Below are 21,011 nucleotides of genomic sequence, written 5' to 3' on the forward strand. Positions count from 1 at the left end.
TTGGCAATGTCACTGATCTACAACTGGCTCCCTATTTAGAATATTTAGCCACTGGATGCTTTCAAAACAAGGCTAATTTGGCTGGACAATTGTCAACCTGGCAGCGCTGTGACGTATTGAGAAAGTGCAGCCTGCGAACACGTGTGTTTGCTCAATGGAGTCGCTTATTGATGACGTACTCAGCATGGCTGCATCCATCAAAGTCGCCTGGTTATGAAAGAGACGTGATTTGACAGTTGTCACGCTTTACTTCCTTTTGCTTATAACATAAGTGGAGATTTATTTTTCAGTATACCGGATGGGTTACACACAGCGGAGTTTTTTTTTTTTTTTTTTAATCGTTTAAATTCGTCGATTTATTTGCACATCGTCCAAACGTCTATCGTGATCTGGTAACAAAATACAATGTGTTGCTTCGTTTAAATGTTTAATCATCAAATGGGTACATTTTTAAAAACATTTACTCAATGCCATGCTTTAGTATACGTGTGCGAATTGTATAGTGTTGCAAGTTCCTTTTTTGAATTCACACACAAGCATATTTTCGTTGTTATTACTTTGTCTAGTTGAGGGTTATAGTAGTACCGTGCTTGTTTCATTTGCAAATGCAGAGTTTTTTATTGTGTGTTATTGTCTAGTTAGTTCGACCTGCACCCTAACCCAGACAGTCTAGTAATATTGTTATTGCATTTGGTTCATAATATTGTTATTACTACCTAGTGAAAACTGATGCTGCTTACCAGACCCTCCCGTGTCCAAGCCATGTGTCGGCACTTGTTGACCATAGGAGTGGACCAGTGTCTAACTGGTCAGCTGCTGGTCCCTTATGCAGTGACGAGCTGGAGACACGTGGCTTCAGTTCCACCTGGGGAGAGCCGTCAAAGGGGCAATGACAAAGGGACTCCCCAGAACTCAGAGACAGTACTGCAGGAGCCCAGTGCCCAGCCAGAGGATGGTCTGCAGGGGGGGAGGAGGAGGAGGGCGTGGGAGAGATCCCTGTCTCCCCTGGAGAGAATTAGCCGGCTCCTGCCCCAGGACTCCCTGACAGAGGATGTTCTGCATCTCCGGGTGATACCACAGGAGGAGCAGAGCGTTCAGGAGGGTTCCCTAACTCCAGAGGCTCCTGCTACCAAACCTACAGGATCCTTTGATTCCTCTGAGCCGTGGAGTGCTCCCAGCAGTGCCCCCTCACCCCGGGAGGTGCCCTTCAAGCCAGGGGACCTGGTCCTGGCAGAGTTCCGCAAGAAACACCGCGTAGAGTTCAGTAAGATGTTCAGCCTGAGCTCAGAGGGGAAGCTGGAGAGTAACTGGGGGTTGGTCCATCACCGGGACATCGTGGGCAGGCTGCCCGGCCAGGTGCTCCGGACCTCCACCGGCTTCAAATTCCTGATGAGACGCCCCGCGCTGGACGAGTTTGTGCTGCTGATGAAGAGGGGGCCCACAATCTCATACCCCAAGGTCAGGGCACATTCACCTGCAGTCTTCGCATGTTTACATGGTAAAGGTGGTTTCCAGGTGACTGTTAATACAGGTTTTAGTGCACTCTGCGGAGGATGGACTATGTGTGTGATAGCAGTGTTGGGAGCTGCTCGGTGACCCGCCTGCCTGTGGTTGTTTCTCCCCAGGATGTGAACGCCATGCTGATGATGATGGATGTCAGTGAGGGAGACTGGGTGCTGGAGACGGGTTCGGGGTCTGGAGCCATGACACTCTTCCTGTCCAGAGCAGGTAAACAAGCTGCAGCTTCTGTAATACTGAAGCAAAATTCGAGCTATCCTGAAAATAGACGTCACCATGACCTACATGTACTGTATGTATTTGTAAAAATGTAAGTGTGACAAAGGTATGGACAGGGCTCTACAAATATCCCAGTACTGTGAATAACCAAGCTTTATCACAATGGAATAAATGGCTTTCTAGTTATAAGTAAGCATAACCTGCAGTATGTACAGCTATGGCCAAAAATGTTGAATCAGAACATAGAATTAAATAATGTTGCTTTTTAAAGTTGAATGTAACATGCTGCAAAAAAGTTACATTAACATATTGAATTACATAGCGATGTGTAGTTTTCCATATACTTAACAAAAACAATATAAAACAACATAAAATACTGTACTGCTATTCCGGTAAACTTTTGTGATCTCATTTTGTAGCTTCTTTAATTACACAATGTTAAATAAAATATCTAAATTATGTTCATATAATTTTTTGTATTATGTCTCCATCCTAAAATCCTAAAATAGCTTTACTTTAGAATGTCTTAATGAACTGCATCTGTATTTAGTCATAGTCGCGCCCCCCTTACTTACTGCCCCACACTTGGCGCACCACTGATCTAGTGCACAGCTGTTTATTGCCAGCAAAACAAAAGGAAACTTTATCTAAGTGGCAGATTGCTAGATGGCGCTGGCTTTTACTTCAATAAAGACACTGTTCTAGTCTGTGATACTTATGTCTATTGCAGGCAACTTAGAACTGAAGAGCAGCTCTTGGTAAAGCACTTTTGCACAGTATTTGAGTAAGAACCACACAGAATGATTGCAAACATCTTAGTTAAAAAAGAAAAAGTACTAGCTGGTTGTGACGTTGTTTCAGTGGGCTCGAGGGGGCGCGTGGTCAGTTTCGAGGTCCGCTCGGACCACCACGGCAGGGCAGTGAGAAACTTCCAGCGCTGGCGGTCGGCCTGGGAGGTGGCTCATGGGGAGGAGTGGCCTGACAACGTGGCCTTCATCAACAAGGACGTGAGCAGCGCAGCCTCTGACATCTCAGAACTCACCTTCGACTCGGTAAGGAACACCACCACTGCTGCTGCAGAACTTTGTGCCAGGCATACTATAATCATCTTAAAAGAGACATCTGGAATATTTAAACCCTGTTCACAAAACCTAAAGGACTGTATCAAGGGCTTCTTTATAAACATTTTCTTGGATTAAACTTTGACTTTGGAAAATGAGAAAAAAAAAACTGTTTACTGTACTGTATCATACAAATGTAATTTGTACAGCCATTCTCTACAAGATAAAAAAAAAGGAATTTAAAGCAAACGGACACAAGAGCATAACTTTATTTCAATAAAGATTATTGGGATTACCAAATGGTTGTCATTGACTAATCTCAAAGAGGGTGTAAAGAGTCTGTAGATCACTCAGATAGGCAAAACCAGAGCCATGCAAGTGAGAAGTCCAGTACCATTGTAAGCCAGTGTAATGACTTGGAATAGTGAAACTAACCCTCCTCCCCCTCCATTGTGTTCCAGCAGCTGTTCTACTAATTGTAATGTTCTCTAAGATATTAAAGAGTGACTGCCCTGTTTAATATGCACAATTTAATCAGATTTAGGATACCTATTTGAGGAATCAATTCCCAAATCCTCTCTATGTCCTACTTGTAAACCAATTTGGAGGTTGGTGGGGGGTTAATTTAAGTGCACACAGGTTCAGAAGCATTGATTCATCTGAACCCCATTGAGTTTGTCATGTTAATGCGGCAAATTTGTTTTCTGATTCAAATAATTCATTATGAAAGAATTGATTTTGTGTACATGTAACCATAGTAACTGAATTTGTTTAATAAGCATAGGGATATTTGTTGTTTTCACTCCCCAGGTAGCTCTTGACATGCTCAACCCCCAGGTGGCCCTGCCTGTGGTGCACCGGCACCTCAAACACGGAGCAGTGTGCGCTGTGTACCTGGCAAAGTAAGTACACGTTTACAAAGACTGTCCATAGTATACAACTTAGGCACAATTCCTGTATAGACTTGTATTATTGATACTGCTGTGCTTTTGAGTGAGTGATGTCCTGCTAAGACTGTCCCTCTCCTCTCCTCCCCTCCTGTTCCAGTATAACTCAGGTGGTGGACCTTCTGGAAGGGGTGCGACTCTATCAGCTACCCTTCTTCTGTGAGAAGGTGACCGAGGTGATGCACAGACACTGGCTGGTGACCCCAGCTCTAAAGAAGGACGGGAGCAACGCACCCAGGGTACCGCCAGCAGGGGTTAGTCAAGAGGGGGAGCCAGGGAGCAATGGTCAGGAACAGCCAGAGGACCCCAGTGACCAGGAGGAAGGTAACAAACTAACAACCCCCCCCCCCCCCCCCTTTTTTATTGCTGCACAGGTAAGCATGCAGAGGCAGGCGTAATCAGCAAATGACCAGTGATCTAAGCCAGGGGATTTCTAGGTCTGAGGCCCTCCTGGTCTTTGTTCCACCTGTTCCCTGAATTACTTTCTTGAATCAGTTTCACATTCTGTATTCCACGATATATCACAGAGAAACCCAATTTGTGACATCAACCGTGCCACTTTCAGTTTTTACCGTGCTGTATTTTCCATATCAAAATAAAGGTTGGTAATGATTAGAAAACAAATATAGTTGGATTTTTAACTTGTATATTATTAATAAAGCAGTATATAATAGATTGATAGAACGGCGAGCATCTGTGTGTGGGTTATATTAGCACTCGTAGTGCTTAAACGGACCTCAGTTTTCAACCTCGCTGTTCACTTCTACCTGTGCCGATATTCCGCCATACACAGACGTTCGCTGTCCTACAACCCAATAAATTAGATGCTGTATAAAGTCTTCTTTATTTGTGGCTGGGAATAGTTAACCCCCTCCCATATTGTATAATTTGGATTATTATTGTAGACAGATTGCCTGAAGGTGACAAGTTCTTTCATTAAGCATTTCAGAGGCCCTGTTGGTTGTGTGTCTTTCTGTGCATTTCAGAGGCCCTGTTGGTAGAGTTTGTGTCTGCATTTCAGAGGACCTGTTGGTAGTGTGTGTCACTCTGTTTTTCAGGACTGTTGGAAACGAAGGTGAGCAGACCCATTGGAACGGTGCCTTATGTTGCCCGTCCTCATCACGGGCACGGCAGCCACACAGGTATGGGTAATCTCCTAAACTCCAGAATAATTACATTTTGAGGTCTGCTGGTTTCACAACCCCTTAGACTACCTACAGTAAATCAGAGTGTGAAACTAGCCATAAGAGTTTTAATGGGCTGTTTGGACTATTTTCTTATTCTGAAGATGTGATGAGAGGTATTGATTGTTGACACAATGGGCCATCTTCAAAAAGGATTACGTGTCACTAAATCCATAGAACCACAATGCATTTAGTGGCACACTAATGCTTTATGAATACGGCTATACATTGTGTTTATTAAACAATCAATATCTCACATCACAGTGAAAAAATATAAATGTTTCTTTTTTAGAAAAGTTAAAAATGGCTATTACAAGGTTACACCACCACTCACCTCACTACACATCAGTTCGAATTTCACACCCTCTGCTTAATCTGAGGGTGTGATGGTATGGAAAGATTTTACTTTTACTGTGTGTCGCATATCAATAGTTAACTCTGGAAGAAAAAAATTCCCTTTTTTCATATTTCTAGCTTTCCTGGTCAAGCTGAGGAAATTCCTGCCTGCGTAGCAATATCTCCTCCACAGACGTGACAAAAATGATGGTCAATAATAATGATGCAGAATGGTCCGTTTGTTAAATTTATTGTATATTTCTTGTATTAATAAATATGTAATATTTTTAAATATGTACCTCTTTTTACATATTTTACAAAAGGGACCTGAACACAAAACCTTTTTTTTTTTTTTTAAAGCTAACACTTTTTCACTGAAGAGGTCTTTAGTAAAGTTTGAGGCTAAGAAGTGTAATTAAGTCTAGCTTGGCTCAAACTATAAACATGGAAAAATATCAAAAAGAAAAAAGGAACAGATATATTGTATTGTATGTATCAACACTCTAACACACTGTAAAACATATAATAAACCCTTTCTGGTTGAAGTCCTACAGTAGCTACGGATAGTTCCAGGCGATTCAAGCCATGGCTATTATAAGGTTGGAATCACTTATGGCTTTCTAGAGGAGAATGGCCTGTCTGTCCACAAATTAACACAAACACTTCACCACAAATACCCAATTACTGTAGGATGGTCTTGCTTAGAGGATATCTAGCACTGACTGATTGGAAGCTACTGCAGATGCTCCAGTAAGAATGGGGACGTTATCGCCTCTTCAATGTACTGCACACAATACATAGCCATACTGAAAGCACGGGGCTGTGTTAATCCATTAAGACCCTATTTATTCTGTATTACATATTATATTTAAAATTGATTTCCCTTGCCTTTACCAGTAGGGGTGATGGGAATCTCTGTAATTGTCTATTATCATGCAGTTGATGTTTTTTTTATTTTTAATGTGATCATGGGATACTTTCATGCTTCAATTCATTGCAGCTCACTGCTAGTGCAGAATTGAAATACACTTTCAAACCTTTCAAAAACACACAAACCTCAACTCTGTAATGACTGGGTATCTGTAGAGCCCACTAATGTGAGGCAGTAAAATATTTTATGAAACCTTAGCAAGTAATTTTTTTTTTTGGAGGAATGCAATGTATAAGCCAGATTTCAATACAATCTTGCAATACAATCTTTGAAACAAATAAACATGTTTCTTAGTACCACATGCACCATAACTATGACTATTTTCCAAAACATATGAGGACTCAAGACTGTATTCCAGGACTGGCCGATCACTGCAGGTTTAACAGGTAAAATTAGATAATTAACTACTTCAGGGTCTGGATATAGGTTAAATTGGTTCCGTGAAACAATTTAGAACGGAACAGACCAGGAGTGGAAGGGCCAACTTTGGCCACCCTTGCTGTATTCCATTCCGCTGCCTCATCTATGTACTGCCCACTCTAATTTGTTGGGTCACATGTACTGTCTAAAATCTATTGTGTTGTTCTCCCTCCCCAGTCTTTCCAACAAAACCTTACGTTCCAATCGAAACTGGTGTTTCATACATGTAAATATACATGTACCCAAATGTATGGTTAATTCTTGTAAATATGTGATCCCCCCCTTGCTGAATTTGTGGTTTGGTTTGCTCATTCATTGTCGAGTTAGGTAAGTAATGATTTACTCTTCATTAAACCAGTCCATGGATCTGTCCTTTGACCCAAAACAATTGCTTGTTTTTTTACCTGCCGAAAGAAACAAAATACATGTATTTACATTTGGAACTACATGTTTATGGGATGACATTTGTAATCATAAAATAAAACAGATGCTATATGTCTATATGGACAGCGTGTTTTAGTAGGTCACAGGTCAAAAGTCCTGAGAATATAAAGTTTGTATCTCAAAGTTTAAGATACAAGCTGTAAAGACACAAACCGGTAAGCATCCTCTATCGGGGATTAAACACTTGTTTAATCATGCACGACAGAAAAATTAAAGGCTCACATTTCAGTTTGAGCTTAATTAGACAAAGGCTAAACCTTTTGTTTAGATAACAAAATCAAGGCTCACAGGAAAACTTAGAATGGCTCAAACTGCTACACAATGGGAGACTTTGATTACTCCCTGTATGATGTTATGCCTTCAATCCTGGTTAAATATAATAAAGGTATACGCTGACAGACATACCGGAGCAGGTGTGTTGGCATGCAGGTGGGTCGATCTGCATACAGCTGCAGGGCTGAGTGCTCAGCAGCATATTTTGGGTCAGGGTCCCCTCAGAGGTCTTCTCCATTGTGTTTGGGGTGGAGGATAAGGAGAAGTTTGAGCAGGAGGGAGATGATGATGAGGAGGAGGAGAGCCCCAGCTCCAGGTACCGCCCCCCCTTCCCACACAAAGTGCACTGTGCTGGTGAAGCAGTCGGACCCCGAGGAAGCTGCACCTCCTCCTGGCCCCGATAGTGCCTCACCGCCCCGCTGTGGTGCTCTGCACGCTCCCGCTGCCACACAGAGTGCCAGGTAGCGATAGCCATTACCTGTAACAACAGAGAGGCAGCCCATTCAAAGACCAGTTTAATTTAGAACAGGGAGGGAGGTCAGAGCGCTATTGGTATTTAAGGGATAATGGCACCACTGTGGCCTGAGGAACATTACATTATCAGTATAACACTACAGCTTAAGTTAGTGTGTTGTTAAAAAAAAACTGCAGTAGCAATGCTGTTATACTGCAGCCTAACTACACCTGCTATTGTTTTGTTTTTTACAGAGATTTGGGTAGACTGTCCATGCAATTATTTTGTATACAACAGGCAAAAAACATTTTTGGACCTGGCTGGTAAATCAAATGTTGTCTGATAGTGCAACCCTGGCAGTACAGCTATACGGTCACAAGATGGCATTATAAAAGGAATTATTGTTATCCTATTTTTAAAGTGCAAATATAAACCAAATTAAATGGTGACAGAGAAAGAGGACTGCTACAGAGAACTACCAAAATCTAAAAAGGTATCAAGGCACGAGTTTACCATGGTAAATGTGCACTTTAATTTTTCCCAATCTTTTCCCATGGTTATATTATGCATTTACCATAGATTACCATGGATTGCCATGTTTATTTTAACATGCTGTACCATATTTCTCTGGGCTTTAAAATGCTTACCTATGTTTTACCATGGTTATACTATGGTAAACTTTAATAAGGGGCCATTGCCAGCCCCTGCAGAGCAGATACAGTACCTCCTCACAGCAGCGGCGACTGACTGCAGCCCGGTAGTTGATGCGAGCCCACAGCTTGTCCCGCTGCTTTAGAAAGTTTGGGAACTGTTTCCTCCAGGTCTTGCCCAGCGCCCAGGGGAAGATCTCGTATTTACTCTCCTCCTCATCCTCTTCCATTGTGTTAGCCAAATACCTGCAGGGAGGGGAGAGGTGAAACCAGTTAAGCCCATACAAAACATTTTTATTATTATTATTATTATTTGTTTATTTAGCAGACGCCTTTATCCAAGGCGACTTACAGAGACTAGGGTGTGTGAACTACGCATCAGCTGCAGAGTCACTTACAATTACATCTCACCCGAAAGACGGAGCACAAAGAGGTTAAGTAACTTGCTCAGGGTCACACAATGAATCAGTGGCTGAAGTGGGATTTGAACCGGGGACCTTCTGGTTACAAGCCCTTTTCTTTAACCACTGGACCATACAGCCTCCTGCCTTGTTTTTCTAATGGTTATTTTACAATTGTATAAGTAAAAAATGTGGTTAATTCACAGTTAGTCTATGCTGACATTAAATTATCATGTACTACACTTTACTGTAGAAGGCCTCTTCAGTCATTCGCTGTTTTCAATATATTATGGTTTTTTGATATGTAAGTCAGATTGCGAAATAAAAGGGAGCACTTCAAAACTTTATATTTACCACAGTTTACCTTATTTACTGTACCATATATGCCTATGTTTCATCATGGTCCCATGTCAGCAGAGATTTAACATGGTATGCCACAGGGACAAAGGGGTCTGCCAGCAATTAATATACTGTAGTTTAGCTCTGGTGAAAGGGCAGCAGAATGGCCTGCACAATTGGTCTGAAATGAAAGGGACTCTAGTCTTTCTCTGGTTAGCTTGCAGTAAAACACACAAGTGTGTTGGTGCTTTTTTCTTTAATATTACAATTAAACTTAGCTACAGATGTTAGCTATTGAATTAGTATACAACTGGTAGACAAAACTACCAACTTTAAGTAACATTTTAGAGCACTGTTTGGGGGATAACCTGGACATGCTCTATCTACCAGCATGCCAGTATGGTTTGTGTGGGCTCTCTGCAGTTTAGGGATGGATTCTTGTCAACTTTCAAACTAAATTAAGCAAACTAAATCAAAGAATACCTACAGGGCGATGAAGAAATTCATCCTGGTGTGCTCGCTGATGCTGAATCGGGCCCTCTTGAAATATACAAACACCATCGCCAGCAGGTACTGGAAAGTGCAAGAGAGAAAATCCACTTAGTGATGGGAGATTTGACTTGTTCATCACATTCACCCAATGAGGTGCCAAAAAATCACACTCAGGCTTAGAAACTAATTATAATAACATCTAGCCACCAAGTGTTATGAACAAATTTAAAACTCCATGAGAGGCAGAAGACAAAATTTCTGGAAATAAGAGAATATATTTGGGGACAAAAAAGAAAACATTTCATATTAGGAAAAGGCAGAAAAGAAGAATGACTAAGATTAACAAATAATATATTCCATGGAGTTGAATTTGTCAAAATAAAGTCAGATTTGCACATACTCGACTTGTGCGAGATGAGGCGAGTGACATGAAAAACGAAAAAATTGCCTCCCATGTATTTCAATGAGTGTCCACACTGCTGCAAAGAGATTATGTAAGGAGGCGAATTTCTCCACAACGTTTTTTTTGTTTGTTTTTTTTTCCCTTACCCACTCCCACTGTACACTGTAGCCAATCATAATGAAGCAGCAAGTTTGGGGAGGGCAAAACTGTTTTGTCAATCACAACCGCGTTGGAGAGAACGGCAACATGGAAAGTGGATAGCTACAGAATAAAAAATAAAAAATTAGAAAGACACTTAAAATTAAATTTAAAAAAACGGTTAAGAAACATTTATAATTATGCATCAATATAATTAAATTGCAAAGATTACACACCACATTTGCCTCATAGTGAGCAGTTATACGTCCAGTGATGGAAATAAGACTCCCATTGTTACCTATACACTGAGGCTGCAAGCACATATTAAAACCTGGAATGGGTGAAACTGCTATGCAATATGAGTCTTATTTCCATCCCTGAAGTCACTTATAGACTTATATAAAGAAGCACCATTTGGAACCAAAACATTACAATCAGGGTTGGCGATTTTTTTTTATTATTATTATTTTTTTTTAAATAAAAAAAAATCAGATTTATTTGATTTAAATCAGATTTTTTTTTTTTTTTTTTAATTATGGAATTTGTTTTGTAGTACTGTAGTTGTAGCTATACAGTACCTCCAAACTGTAAATTTAAGTATGTTGGAAATGGTTGTTTGTGAATAGTTACATACCAAACTAAATTACTCAATCTTAAATGAATACATAAATAAAGCATATTATTTATCATTGTGGCATCCTCTAAATGTGAACTACAAGAATTTAGCGATGGAGTACGCCAGAGAAAAATACCCCTCACTCATCCCAGTCATTCTTTTCTTTTACTTTTCTTTCTTTGATTTCCTTTTCCTGTGTCAGTCCAAAAACACGCAGTTGTTACTTAGGACTACTTTGCTTTTTATAGTATGTTCAATTGTTAAAGTTCCTGATTGCACCACTAAATAACCAGCCCTAAAAGTTTTGTTCATAGACAGTAAAAGTTTAAGATGTTTGTGTTAAGAAAAGGTTTTGAAAACATACTTTTCATGTATTTTCCTTGAGAAAATATATAAAATAGGTAGTAAAGATTGTTTAAATCAATCGATTAAAACAAAAAAAATCAATTGATTTAAATCAGTGGTTTGAAATCATGAAATGCTTGGTACACAAAAGCACATTATTATTATTATTATTTATTTCTTAGCAGACGCCCTTATCCAGGGCGACTTACAATTGTTACAAGATATCACATTATACATTATTTCACATTATACAGATACCACATTATTTTTTACATACAATTACCCATTTATACAGCTGGGTTTTTACTGGAGCAATCTAGGTAAAGTACCTTGCTCAAGGGTACAACAGCAGTGTCCCCCACTAGGGATTGAACCCACAATCCTCCGGTCAAGAGTCCAGAGCCCTAACCACTACTCCACACTGCCATAGAAATGTGTAATTTAGTAATGTGCTAAGTGGCCATGTCATTTTATCTAAGAGCCATCAAAGAAATGTGGTTTATATCAGGTTGCATAAATAAGCTTTGTGAATGTGAACTTTAATACCAGTGGTAGGCTGGTCAAACGAAATGTTAGATTTCAACAAACAAAATACAAAATAGATTATTACATTTAGTTTTTACCGAACTTAAACATATCTCTGAAATCAAAATGCCCCAAAAATGTGTTTCAATCGTGTAAAACGTAGTTTTAACGCAACAAATTCAGCTACCTTTTCTACAATCTTGGATTTTAGTTATGCCCTCTAGTACTGACTTTGAGTCTACATAATTAAAAAAGAAACAAAAAAAAAACTATATATATAAGAATATCATAAGAACATAAGAAAGTTTACAAACGAGAGGCGGCCATTCGGCCCATCTTGCTCGTTTGGTTGTTAGTAGTTGATCCCAGAATCTCATCAAGCAGCTTGAAGGATCCCAGGGTGTCAGCTTCAACAACAGTTTACCAATAAGATAGGTGGTTTTAAATTAAAACGCCAAAGTTTTAAACGTACAAGCAAGCCTCCCAAAAACACAACTCTCATTGTGTGCAGTGGCAAGGATGGCATGTGCATATGTGCCACTTTTAAATTAAAGGCATGGGTTTTGTTTACTATACTGGATATCAAAACACAATTATTAAAGCATTGTTTAAAATGTGATTGCATTAGTTTATTAAAAAATATTATTATCCCTGTGCTATAATAATTTGTAAAATATATATTGATGTTAAAAAAAAAAACTGTATCATTCATTACCAGAAACAGAAATTAGCAATGTTCTGCTTTCCTGTGTATTTACAATAAAACAGTTTGAAGGGCAGGCCCACCATGAGAGCCAAAGATTATTTTTATTTTAAATGATCAACATAAACATACTGTCTGCCAATTCAAAATTAAAAGTGTTATAATCCAATTTCAGCTATTGCGGTTTAGAGAAGATTCACTAAAATAAAGAATGTTATTTAATTAGACTTTATCCCGTTTTGATAAAGTGATTCCTATTTATATGTCAGATCATATAAGCCGTTTCAGTATTTTATTTTCTAAATATATTGCAAATATGTAATGCCCAGTACCGCTGAATGGCTTTGCGTGAAACATTACAGAAGGTAGCCTATAGTATGAGCAATACACAATGCACTAAATATAAAACTTTTATATTGAGGTGTACAAATGTAAAGCCATTGTTAACTCCTTTAATAAATAAATAAATAAACATTGTAGATGCTATTTTCTGTGTGCAAAAAAAACATTTACTGTTGTATTGTTTATTGTTTATATACAGTAATTAATAATGGATGTAGAGTAAATAGCAGCTACACATACAGTGTTGGAAATACTGTAAACAATTAAGAGTATAGGATTAAAAAGTATAGGTGATTCCTTGTTGTAGCCCAGAACTGGATGGAAGTACTTAATGCTTTCTGCACCGAGAACCCTTCACATGGCTCTTTGAAATGTATTAAATGGTTAGAGAACCTTACTGAAAACATGAAATATAGGAAGGTTTAACGGCAAGCGAATTTGGGAATTGCAGCAGACAAGATGGACCTCCCCCAAAATGCTGAAGTCTCGACACTTTGTTCGCCCTGACGCTCACCCACCTCAGTATGTGTGAATATACACCTGAAGTTCCTTGCACCAAATACAAGGCTGAGGTCATCCTTAAGGCGTTAATGTCTGAACACTTTATGCGCCCTATTGTTATGTCTCACCCCAGTCTTGCATGTGTAAATCTGTCTTTATGTTGGTGCAAGCAGTATTATGAACATTAATATATAGTATATAGTACTGTACCAGCAGTCTGAGTTTGCATGCCAAGTCAATCAGATACTTAAGAACATAAGAAAAATGAGGTGAAGTCCCTTTATGCTTGTCCGCTTCCTGGTAGCTAACTGATCTCAAAACTGTCAAGTTGGGTCTTGAAGGATCCCATTTATTCAGCATTAAAAACATTGCTAAGTAGCCCATTCCATACACTCACAACTCTCAGTGTGAAGACGTGTCTCCTACCCTTTGTCCTAAGTCTATCTCCAACTCTATCCTCTGGTCCTGGTTTGTTTTTTGCTCTTAAGGTATTGGTTAGGGTTAAGATTTGAAAGAATTCAATCAAGTTCCCCTTAATTCTTCTTATTACTAGGCTTAATATAATCAGTTTTAGGCTTGCTCACTGAACAAATTTTACAAACCAGAATACATTTCTGTACAATTTCCAAAACCTATAATTTGATGTAACGTTTGATAATTGCCAGGTCCCAATGGTATCATTGGAATATTAATTTAAATTTGAATGGACCTTTCCCAGCAAAGCAAAGTTTTGCAGAAATAAAAGTACATGTCAAATAACTGCACTTACCTTGTCTGTAATTTTACAGCAACAGTCCATCCAAAGGAAATCCTGTATTAGATCATCATCTGTAATAAAATAATCACCACTTCAGTCTTTAACAGCTTTAACATTCAGGACACAGTATAATGTCCTGCCAACATGAATCCAATTTAACTTGAGGAAACTTTCAATCTGTAATATAGGTACTGTAGGAAACTATAATGTTTTGGACAGTATTATACTATAATACTATTTCATATAGGCGGTATCAAACCGATAATGCAAATCCACCCTTCTATTAAATCTTTAAGTTAATTCTGAAAATAAAGAGCAAGAACAAATACAACAACATTGGGGATAATTGTGTACTCAAGTCATTTTCAACATGTACTGAGAGAAACTAAACGGTGAGAACTACTACACAGTTGACAATACAACACATTTCCTGTTTAAAGTCAGACAGTGTTATTGTTTATCAGTTATTTTTTTCTCTTAACATTGTCTTTTTTCCTTTGGCAGAGTCACAGCCATGATGGCAACACAAAGCATTCATAAGGAAGGTGGATGTATCCTGTGGAATTGACTTTACAAATGTGTGTCATGGACCACTGATTGCTACTTGATATGCAGTCCTTGTCACTGTGAGTCACTAACTGGTAACATCCAATCTCAATGAATGCACTTAAGAAGGCAAAATGCAAGACATGATTCTGCAATAGGTGCTTAGATATAATTAAGTAACTACCTAAACTCAGCACACAGGCTCACAACATAAACAGTTGACTAGAAATCACTGGGCAATTAATACAATAATTTGTAGGACAAAATAAACTTTCAGGGAATAAGCCTCTATTACATTTAATGCAGACAATGCAAGCTAGAAATGTACTTTTAAGGGTCAATATACTGTACTTAGCAACTACCCACAACATTTGCAGAAGCTCAGAGATTAGATCTGTTGCATTTGTGTGGTAAAAGCATGTTTAACAACAGGTGCAAGAAGTGCAGTGATACAAGAAAACCGAGGTACTAGAAACCCAAATCAGACCACTTTTTTTCTAAATATTTTAGTATGTCTGATTTGTATACCCTCTTGTAAATAGGTTTTAAAAATACGTCCTACAAGTGCACTGGTAATTCCAAATGTTATCCACTTGGGCTTCCATAACAATGCAGAACGACCGGGTAAGACATTATATTTTGTTTATCTGCCACGATTGTTTTACTGCCAAGAAGGTTTGCGAATGGTCTTTTCTTATCCTCAATGAACTGCATTTTCTTACTACTTACCAAATAGCTTGAAGAAAGCTGCCATCTCCTGGCGCTGAATTACTAAAGAGGGCCCCTTGGTGTTGTGCCTGTTCTTGTTGTCGCTCTGGTTCTTGCCCAGGGACCCCAGGCTGTCCTGTAAGATCGGCCTCTTCAGCTTCATGCCCCTCTTGCGCCGGAGGGACCTGGAGGCCCCCGGCTTCCTGTGGACTGTGACAGAGGGAGGGGTCTCACAGCAGCTGTGTGTGTGCCTCATCATATTTCACAATAAACACAACTCACAGAGGCAACAACTCACAAAGACAGCAGACTCACAGGAGCAGAAAAATCTGGGGATTAGAAAAAATGCATATATCAAAAACACAAAGCTTTATCCCCAGAGAGTGCATCATTTTTATGAGAAAAGAAATTGTATTATTAAAAAAACAATTAAGTAGTGTTTCAGAGCTATCGGAATTATCAATTAATACTAGAATAATACGCAATTATTGATGCCAAAAACTAGACACATTATTTACAACTGATATTATACATAAATTTAAATAAACAACCTCAAAATGTTTAAAGGTTTAAAAATAATCTGTATTACTTGTGGCAGTGCAGACATGTTTGATAAAACATAGTTTAGTGGGACTTTATCCAACTTTAAAAAAAAAACACCTACAGTAACCCACAATTTCATAAATATCATACACATTTTATGCAAAAATATTATTTCTTAGAGAATGACTTTCCAGATTACTTTGATGCTGTAGTTAGGTCTTTATCTTATCAGAAAGCAAAACATTTTACTTTTACCTGTAGAACTCCTCATACTGTCTTACAGCCATGACATTTTTATATTTTACAAGAAACACCCATGGAAAATATATAGGATTAAATTGGTTTATATAAAAAAGGGGGACATTTTAAAAAATATATTTTTATAACAAGTTACATATTGTATACAGTTAATGTACTATAAACCTAAGAAATACAGAAATATCTCAAAGGTGTTTGAATATTACTGTTGAAGTCTAATCGTGTTGTATAACACTGCAGTTCACATCAAAGCTTGTGGACAGTGTGAATTTTATATTAGAGACCCGGAAGACACACTCTCTAGGGCAATGTTTTCCATTCCTGGTCCTGGGGGACTCCTGTGTCTGCTGGTTTTCATTCCAACTGAGTTATCAGTTACTTAATTGAACCCTTAATTGAAGTATTCATTAGCTTAATTAGACCTTTTTAATTGTTCTAAGCTTTTAAACAGTTGGGAGATTTCAAGTTAACTATACCATTTTTTAAGTGACTTGAAATTGGCAACTTTTTAGGAGCTGAAAACAATTAAAAAGGTCTAATTAAGCACATTATTAGTTAAATTAAGGGTTTGATTGTGTAATTGAGAACTCAGTTGGAATGAATACCAATAGACACAGGGGTCCCCCAGGAAACCTTGCTCTAGGGGACACCATTTCCACCGCAAACATTGTAATAAGTGATGGCAAATGTACAAATAGTCGTGTACTCATCATGATGGCGCACGTATATAAGCATGGGTGTATAGGCTTGCCAGCTTCGTACGTTTATTTAGAAAGCGTAGATATGACATACAAAAATGTGTTACCTTGGTGTCATATATTTAATGTGATAACTTTCAATATGCTTTCTTTTTAACGTAGTCTTCCTGTCTGTGTACGTTGTGTATTTTTGGTGCATTATTAAAACCTTTGGCAGTTCGACGTACGTTGATCTGCTGCTGCTCATGGGCAGACGCTGAACGTTCATCTCAGCACTAGGGTTGACAGATTTCTGACAGAAAAATTGCGACCTCGTTCTTCAAAACAAGACCAAAACAAGCTCAAATAAATGTTCGAGTACGGGCGTTTATGCAAATACCAACCCGCGACTCTCAAAAATGTGGCAACTCTGCTCAGCACCTGTTCAGTTGCCGTGAACCCGCTTTAACAAAATCAACTGCGCCCGTGTATAGAATGGAAAAAATATCGTCCTGCACATGCGCAAAATGAGCAGGTGACACTGATTTTCATGGGTCATCGAATTCGACACTACACCGGTAATAGTGCATTTTATTTGTAGTAATTTAATTTATATTGTAATAAGAATGAAAACATAATACCGATAATACTACTACTAATAATAATAATAACAATAATGATAATAATAATTCAGTTTATCGGCAAGGAGATTTCTCACCTGAACTTTAACATCCACTAATGTAAAAAAAAAAAGTCTCTAAATTGTACTACAAACTTTGAAAACATATATAGATATATAATCTTATAAACTTAATTATTAATTAAATTATAAATTAAATTATCTAGTCAAAAACCAAAAACATCATAACTCCAGCAACCAGCAGGAGACGACGACGACACCACGCGGGAGCGCGCAGACCAACGCTACCGAGCGAGCGCACGAGAGAGATCTTTACACAGCGGCATAGCGCGCGACCATGAGCTGTAGTTTAGCATTGCAAATATAAAGTTGAAAAAAAAAGTTACTTTAATCTCTATAACATTACAATTAGACATCACAATTAAAACATATTTGGATATATATATATATATATATATATATATATATATATATATATATATATATATATATATATATATATATATATACACACACACACCTTACATAATAGACAGGTACGGTAAATGTGATGGCTTTATGACTGTCAGGCCCTAGGATTTACTGGGCCCTGGCTATTGCACTTAACCTAGGAAAACCTTATGAATATAAATAAATCAACAACAAAAATTGAATCTTTTTTTTCCAATAAAACATTTTAACGTTATTTTAAGACGACTGTGATCAAGACCGTTGTCAATCAAGTAACAGTATATCCAAACATGTTAATGAATCAATTAATAATTGAATTATATAACAAGATTTATCAATTTGATTAATAACTTGATTTAGTTAATATTGAAACATACATCAGATTAATGCTTTAAATGTTAACAGATTCAAGTCACAAAAGTACAAAAGTTAATATGAAAACGTTTCTGTAAAAAAAAAAAATCATGTCTGCATCTCAAAACTTAACCTATACAAATGCATTCGATACGACTCATCCCAAAAGCATGTATTCGTCAATGTGATAACTATCAATACTATTTTTATTTATTTATTTATTTATTGCATTTTCTGCTTTTTCCAGAGGAAGCTGTCATTTTTTTCTTTACAATTAGCACACCAACTTGTTCTTTGATAAAATACTGAACACATTTTTCACCATCCGTTAGCATCTCTACCAGCAAAACAATCACGTGCCCTTAACACGGGGCTCAGAGCTCTCGCTCTACGTCCCGCCTACAGATAGCCGATATGTTAGCTCTGATTTGAAAATGTGTGTTTTGATTGACAGAATTGTCAATACTACCTTGCAGCGGTTTATTTTTCTAATCCCAGTAGAACAGTTCTAGCAGTTCTAGTGTATATTTTTTACGTTTAGTAATTAAAGTGGACTCAGATAAAAAGTAATGGACTCAGGGCATTTGCACCTCCCTTGAGGCTGATATTTATTGATGAAACGTATACCGTAACTGATATAGACTGGTAGTGTGTGATACTGGCTGCAGCTGCCATTCACCCCAGGGCCTCTCTGAATCCAGGAGATACTGACAGTTATATTTTTTCGAGGTTTGACACAGGCCCGGTTTTGGGGATGGAATCGCACAACAGTCTCGCGTTTTGATTGGTCCATGTCTGTCGCATGAATATGTCGTCACACGAGTGGAAAAGCTTGCAGGCATTTTTAACATTGTGATCAGAGAGAGAGAGAGAGAGAGAGCGAGAGTGATCTGCTTTCCACAACCTTTCCATTAAAATATAATGTGGTATTACGCTGTACTGACATAACAAACTATGGGTGATTACTTTATATGAATTATCATGTTATGCACGAATGTAAGAATTGGCTTTCTGTGGTGGTGTACTTTTTTCTTTCAAGTAGCATATATCTATAATCGTTTTGCGATATATTTAAAATATTGCACTTTTGTTAGAGGATACATTAGTTTATCTCTAATGTAATCACATTTTTACATATAGACTGCCCCTGTTTTCATTTAGTCCCGAATTCTGGGCCGATTTGGTTTGCAGATAACGTCCCAAATTCTGGGCCGCTTTGGTTTTTAGATAACGTCCCAAATTCTGGGCCGCTTGGTTTTTAGATAACGTCCCAAATTCTGGGCCGAATTGATACGGGAGACAATCCATGTACTCTCTCTCTACATCAGATCCATCACTACATAATTCACATTCATAAGAGGTGTCTGAAACTGATAGAATCAGGTTACTGTCACTTTCACTGTCACTGTCGCTGTCCATACTGGCAGATGCAAGGAGCCTGCCCTGAGGTCACAGTCTCCTGGCCCCACACCAGGAAATGGAGATCGCCATCTGTGTATTTCCGGGTATTATTTAAATTTGCTGTAGCGCGATTAAACATAATTTGGTAATATTAATGTGAGACCTGTTAATATTATTTTGTATGTTTATGGTAACCGTCAAGTTGCATGTCATATGCTCTTTTACGACTTTAAAGAGAGAAAAAAAAACGCTCTTCATCTGCTGGTGGCAGAGTAGTCCCGTTCCTTCCCATTGCCAGAAGCTTAAATCTCGTTCTTGCTCGTCCTGAGAAGATAATTTTATTTTTTTATATTTCCCGGTCCCGCCCGTTCCCGTGAGCTTCACTCCTACATCCCGTCCGGCAAAATTTAACACATTTTTTTTTTCCGTACCGCGGGAGTCCTGTCTTCCTCTCTACTGGAGGGAACTTCCCTTTCACTTAGTGGGTGAGGCAGCATGTGACAGGATCCTTCAGTTATACACTGGCCATGCTTGCTCGTGATGGTATTAAAAGGATACGAAATAAAGATTGGAATGGTTGTATTACTTCAGTGTTGTGAATTACAATTCTTAATGTGTTTCTTTTCTCTTTTGCTGGCCAGCAAACTTCTAAATCTTTTGTATCCTATTTTGTTAGTTGTACAATAAAAGCAATATTAACTTTGTGGTTGTAAAACATACTGTATTCCTGTATTTTATGATATGAACAACTATTACAACAGTGTTCTGAAGTTTAGGTTTAGAAACCCTTACCTTCCCCAAACAAGATGGCTTCTATTATGGTGATCTATTAGAGGGGCAGGGCCTTCACTTCCTGCCTCATATGGGTTACAGGAAGTTGAAACCAGAAGGCAGTTCTTTTCAAATTTGACATATTTAATAAAAAGGGTTGTTTTAATGTTCTCTAAATGGGATATTGCTTTTAATGCAAGAATAAGACAGATGATATTCGAAATAAGTAGGTTAATATAAATAATGTTTAAATCTCTTACAGCTATATCAGTGAGACCTCTGCTGTCGGTTCTGGTGGAGAGCAGTGAATAGCCAAGACTGGCTGAATAGCTCACAGTAAGGCAAGTGAGCAATGCCCTAACATCACAATTGTAATTGTGTACATAGGTTATCACCTGCATCCTTAATAGAAAATGTGTACTTTTGAGCTTAGGAAACACTGCTTGGACTGTTTTTCTTTACCCTAAACACTAACCCTGCTACACAGCAGTTCAGTCTCTACTCTCCATGCTTCTACCCAAGTTCAGTGAAAAGACTCCATGCAATTCAAGTTTTAGATGGATGTTGGCAGTGCTTTCCCAGAAAGGGTCTGAAAAAAATCAGATTGGCAGCCAATGCGGGTCAGCTGAATGAACATGGAAACGCAGTATCAGAGATAGGAGGG

The 21,011-nt window shown here is 38.3% G+C and overlaps 2 protein-coding genes across 3 annotated transcripts; one reads left to right on the plus strand and one right to left on the minus strand.

The window, feature by feature from the left end:
* Positions 1-97: 97 nt before the first annotated feature.
* Positions 98-5,557, plus strand: LOC131737308 (tRNA (adenine(58)-N(1))-methyltransferase, mitochondrial-like). Its single transcript, XM_059025585.1, has 8 exons — positions 98-392; positions 721-1,458; positions 1,626-1,728; positions 2,599-2,789; positions 3,609-3,700; positions 3,846-4,069; positions 4,804-4,887; positions 5,404-5,557. Exons 2-8 carry the CDS (start codon positions 730-732, stop codon positions 5,439-5,441), a joined length of 1,461 nt encoding a protein of 486 aa, XP_058881568.1. The 5' UTR covers positions 98-392; positions 721-729; the 3' UTR covers positions 5,442-5,557.
* Positions 5,558-6,199: 642 nt separating this feature from the next.
* On the minus strand, positions 6,200-20,430 carry spdya (speedy/RINGO cell cycle regulator family member A). Of its 2 annotated transcripts, XM_059025588.1 has the most exons (8): positions 20,369-20,415; positions 15,552-15,582; positions 15,275-15,463; positions 14,012-14,070; positions 9,665-9,750; positions 8,512-8,683; positions 7,466-7,811; positions 6,200-7,020 (listed from the first exon to the last, which is right to left on the minus strand). In XM_059025588.1, the coding sequence occupies exons 3-8, from the start codon at positions 15,414-15,416 to the stop codon at positions 6,956-6,958; spliced, it is 870 nt and encodes a 289-aa protein (XP_058881571.1). In that variant the 5' UTR covers positions 15,417-15,463; positions 15,552-15,582; positions 20,369-20,415; the 3' UTR covers positions 6,200-6,955. The 2 variants fall into 2 exon arrangements, with proteins under 2 accessions (XP_058881571.1, XP_058881569.1); XM_059025586.1 differs by having other exon boundaries at positions 15,275-15,582; positions 20,369-20,430.
* Between the last annotated feature and the right edge of the window lie 581 nt (positions 20,431-21,011).

The sequence above is a fragment of the Acipenser ruthenus genome, chromosome 6, assembly GCF_902713425.1.
Source record: "Acipenser ruthenus chromosome 6, fAciRut3.2 maternal haplotype, whole genome shotgun sequence".
Lineage (NCBI taxonomy): Eukaryota > Metazoa > Chordata > Actinopteri > Acipenseriformes > Acipenseridae > Acipenser > Acipenser ruthenus.

Coding starts and splice junctions, on each gene's coding strand:
- LOC131737308 (XM_059025585.1), top strand. CDS start 730: ATGCTGCTTACCAGACCCTCCCGTGTCCAAGCCATGTGTCGGCACTTG. Junction 3,701..3,845: donor TGCGCTGTGTACCTGGCAAA/GTAAGTACACGT, acceptor CTCCTGTTCCAG/TATAACTCAGGTGGTGGACC. Junction 4,888..5,403: donor CGGGCACGGCAGCCACACAG/GTATGGGTAATC, acceptor TCATATTTCTAG/CTTTCCTGGTCAAGCTGAGG.
- spdya (XM_059025586.1), bottom strand. CDS start 15,512: ATGATGAGGCACACACACAGCTGCTGTGAGACCCCTCCCTCTGTCACA. Junction 9,751..14,011: donor GCTGTAAAATTACAGACAAG/GTAAGTGCAGTT, acceptor TGCACTTTCCAG/TACCTGCTGGCGATGGTGTT. Junction 7,812..8,511: donor GTCGCCGCTGCTGTGAGGAG/GTACTGTATCTG, acceptor CTGTTGTTACAG/GTAATGGCTATCGCTACCTG.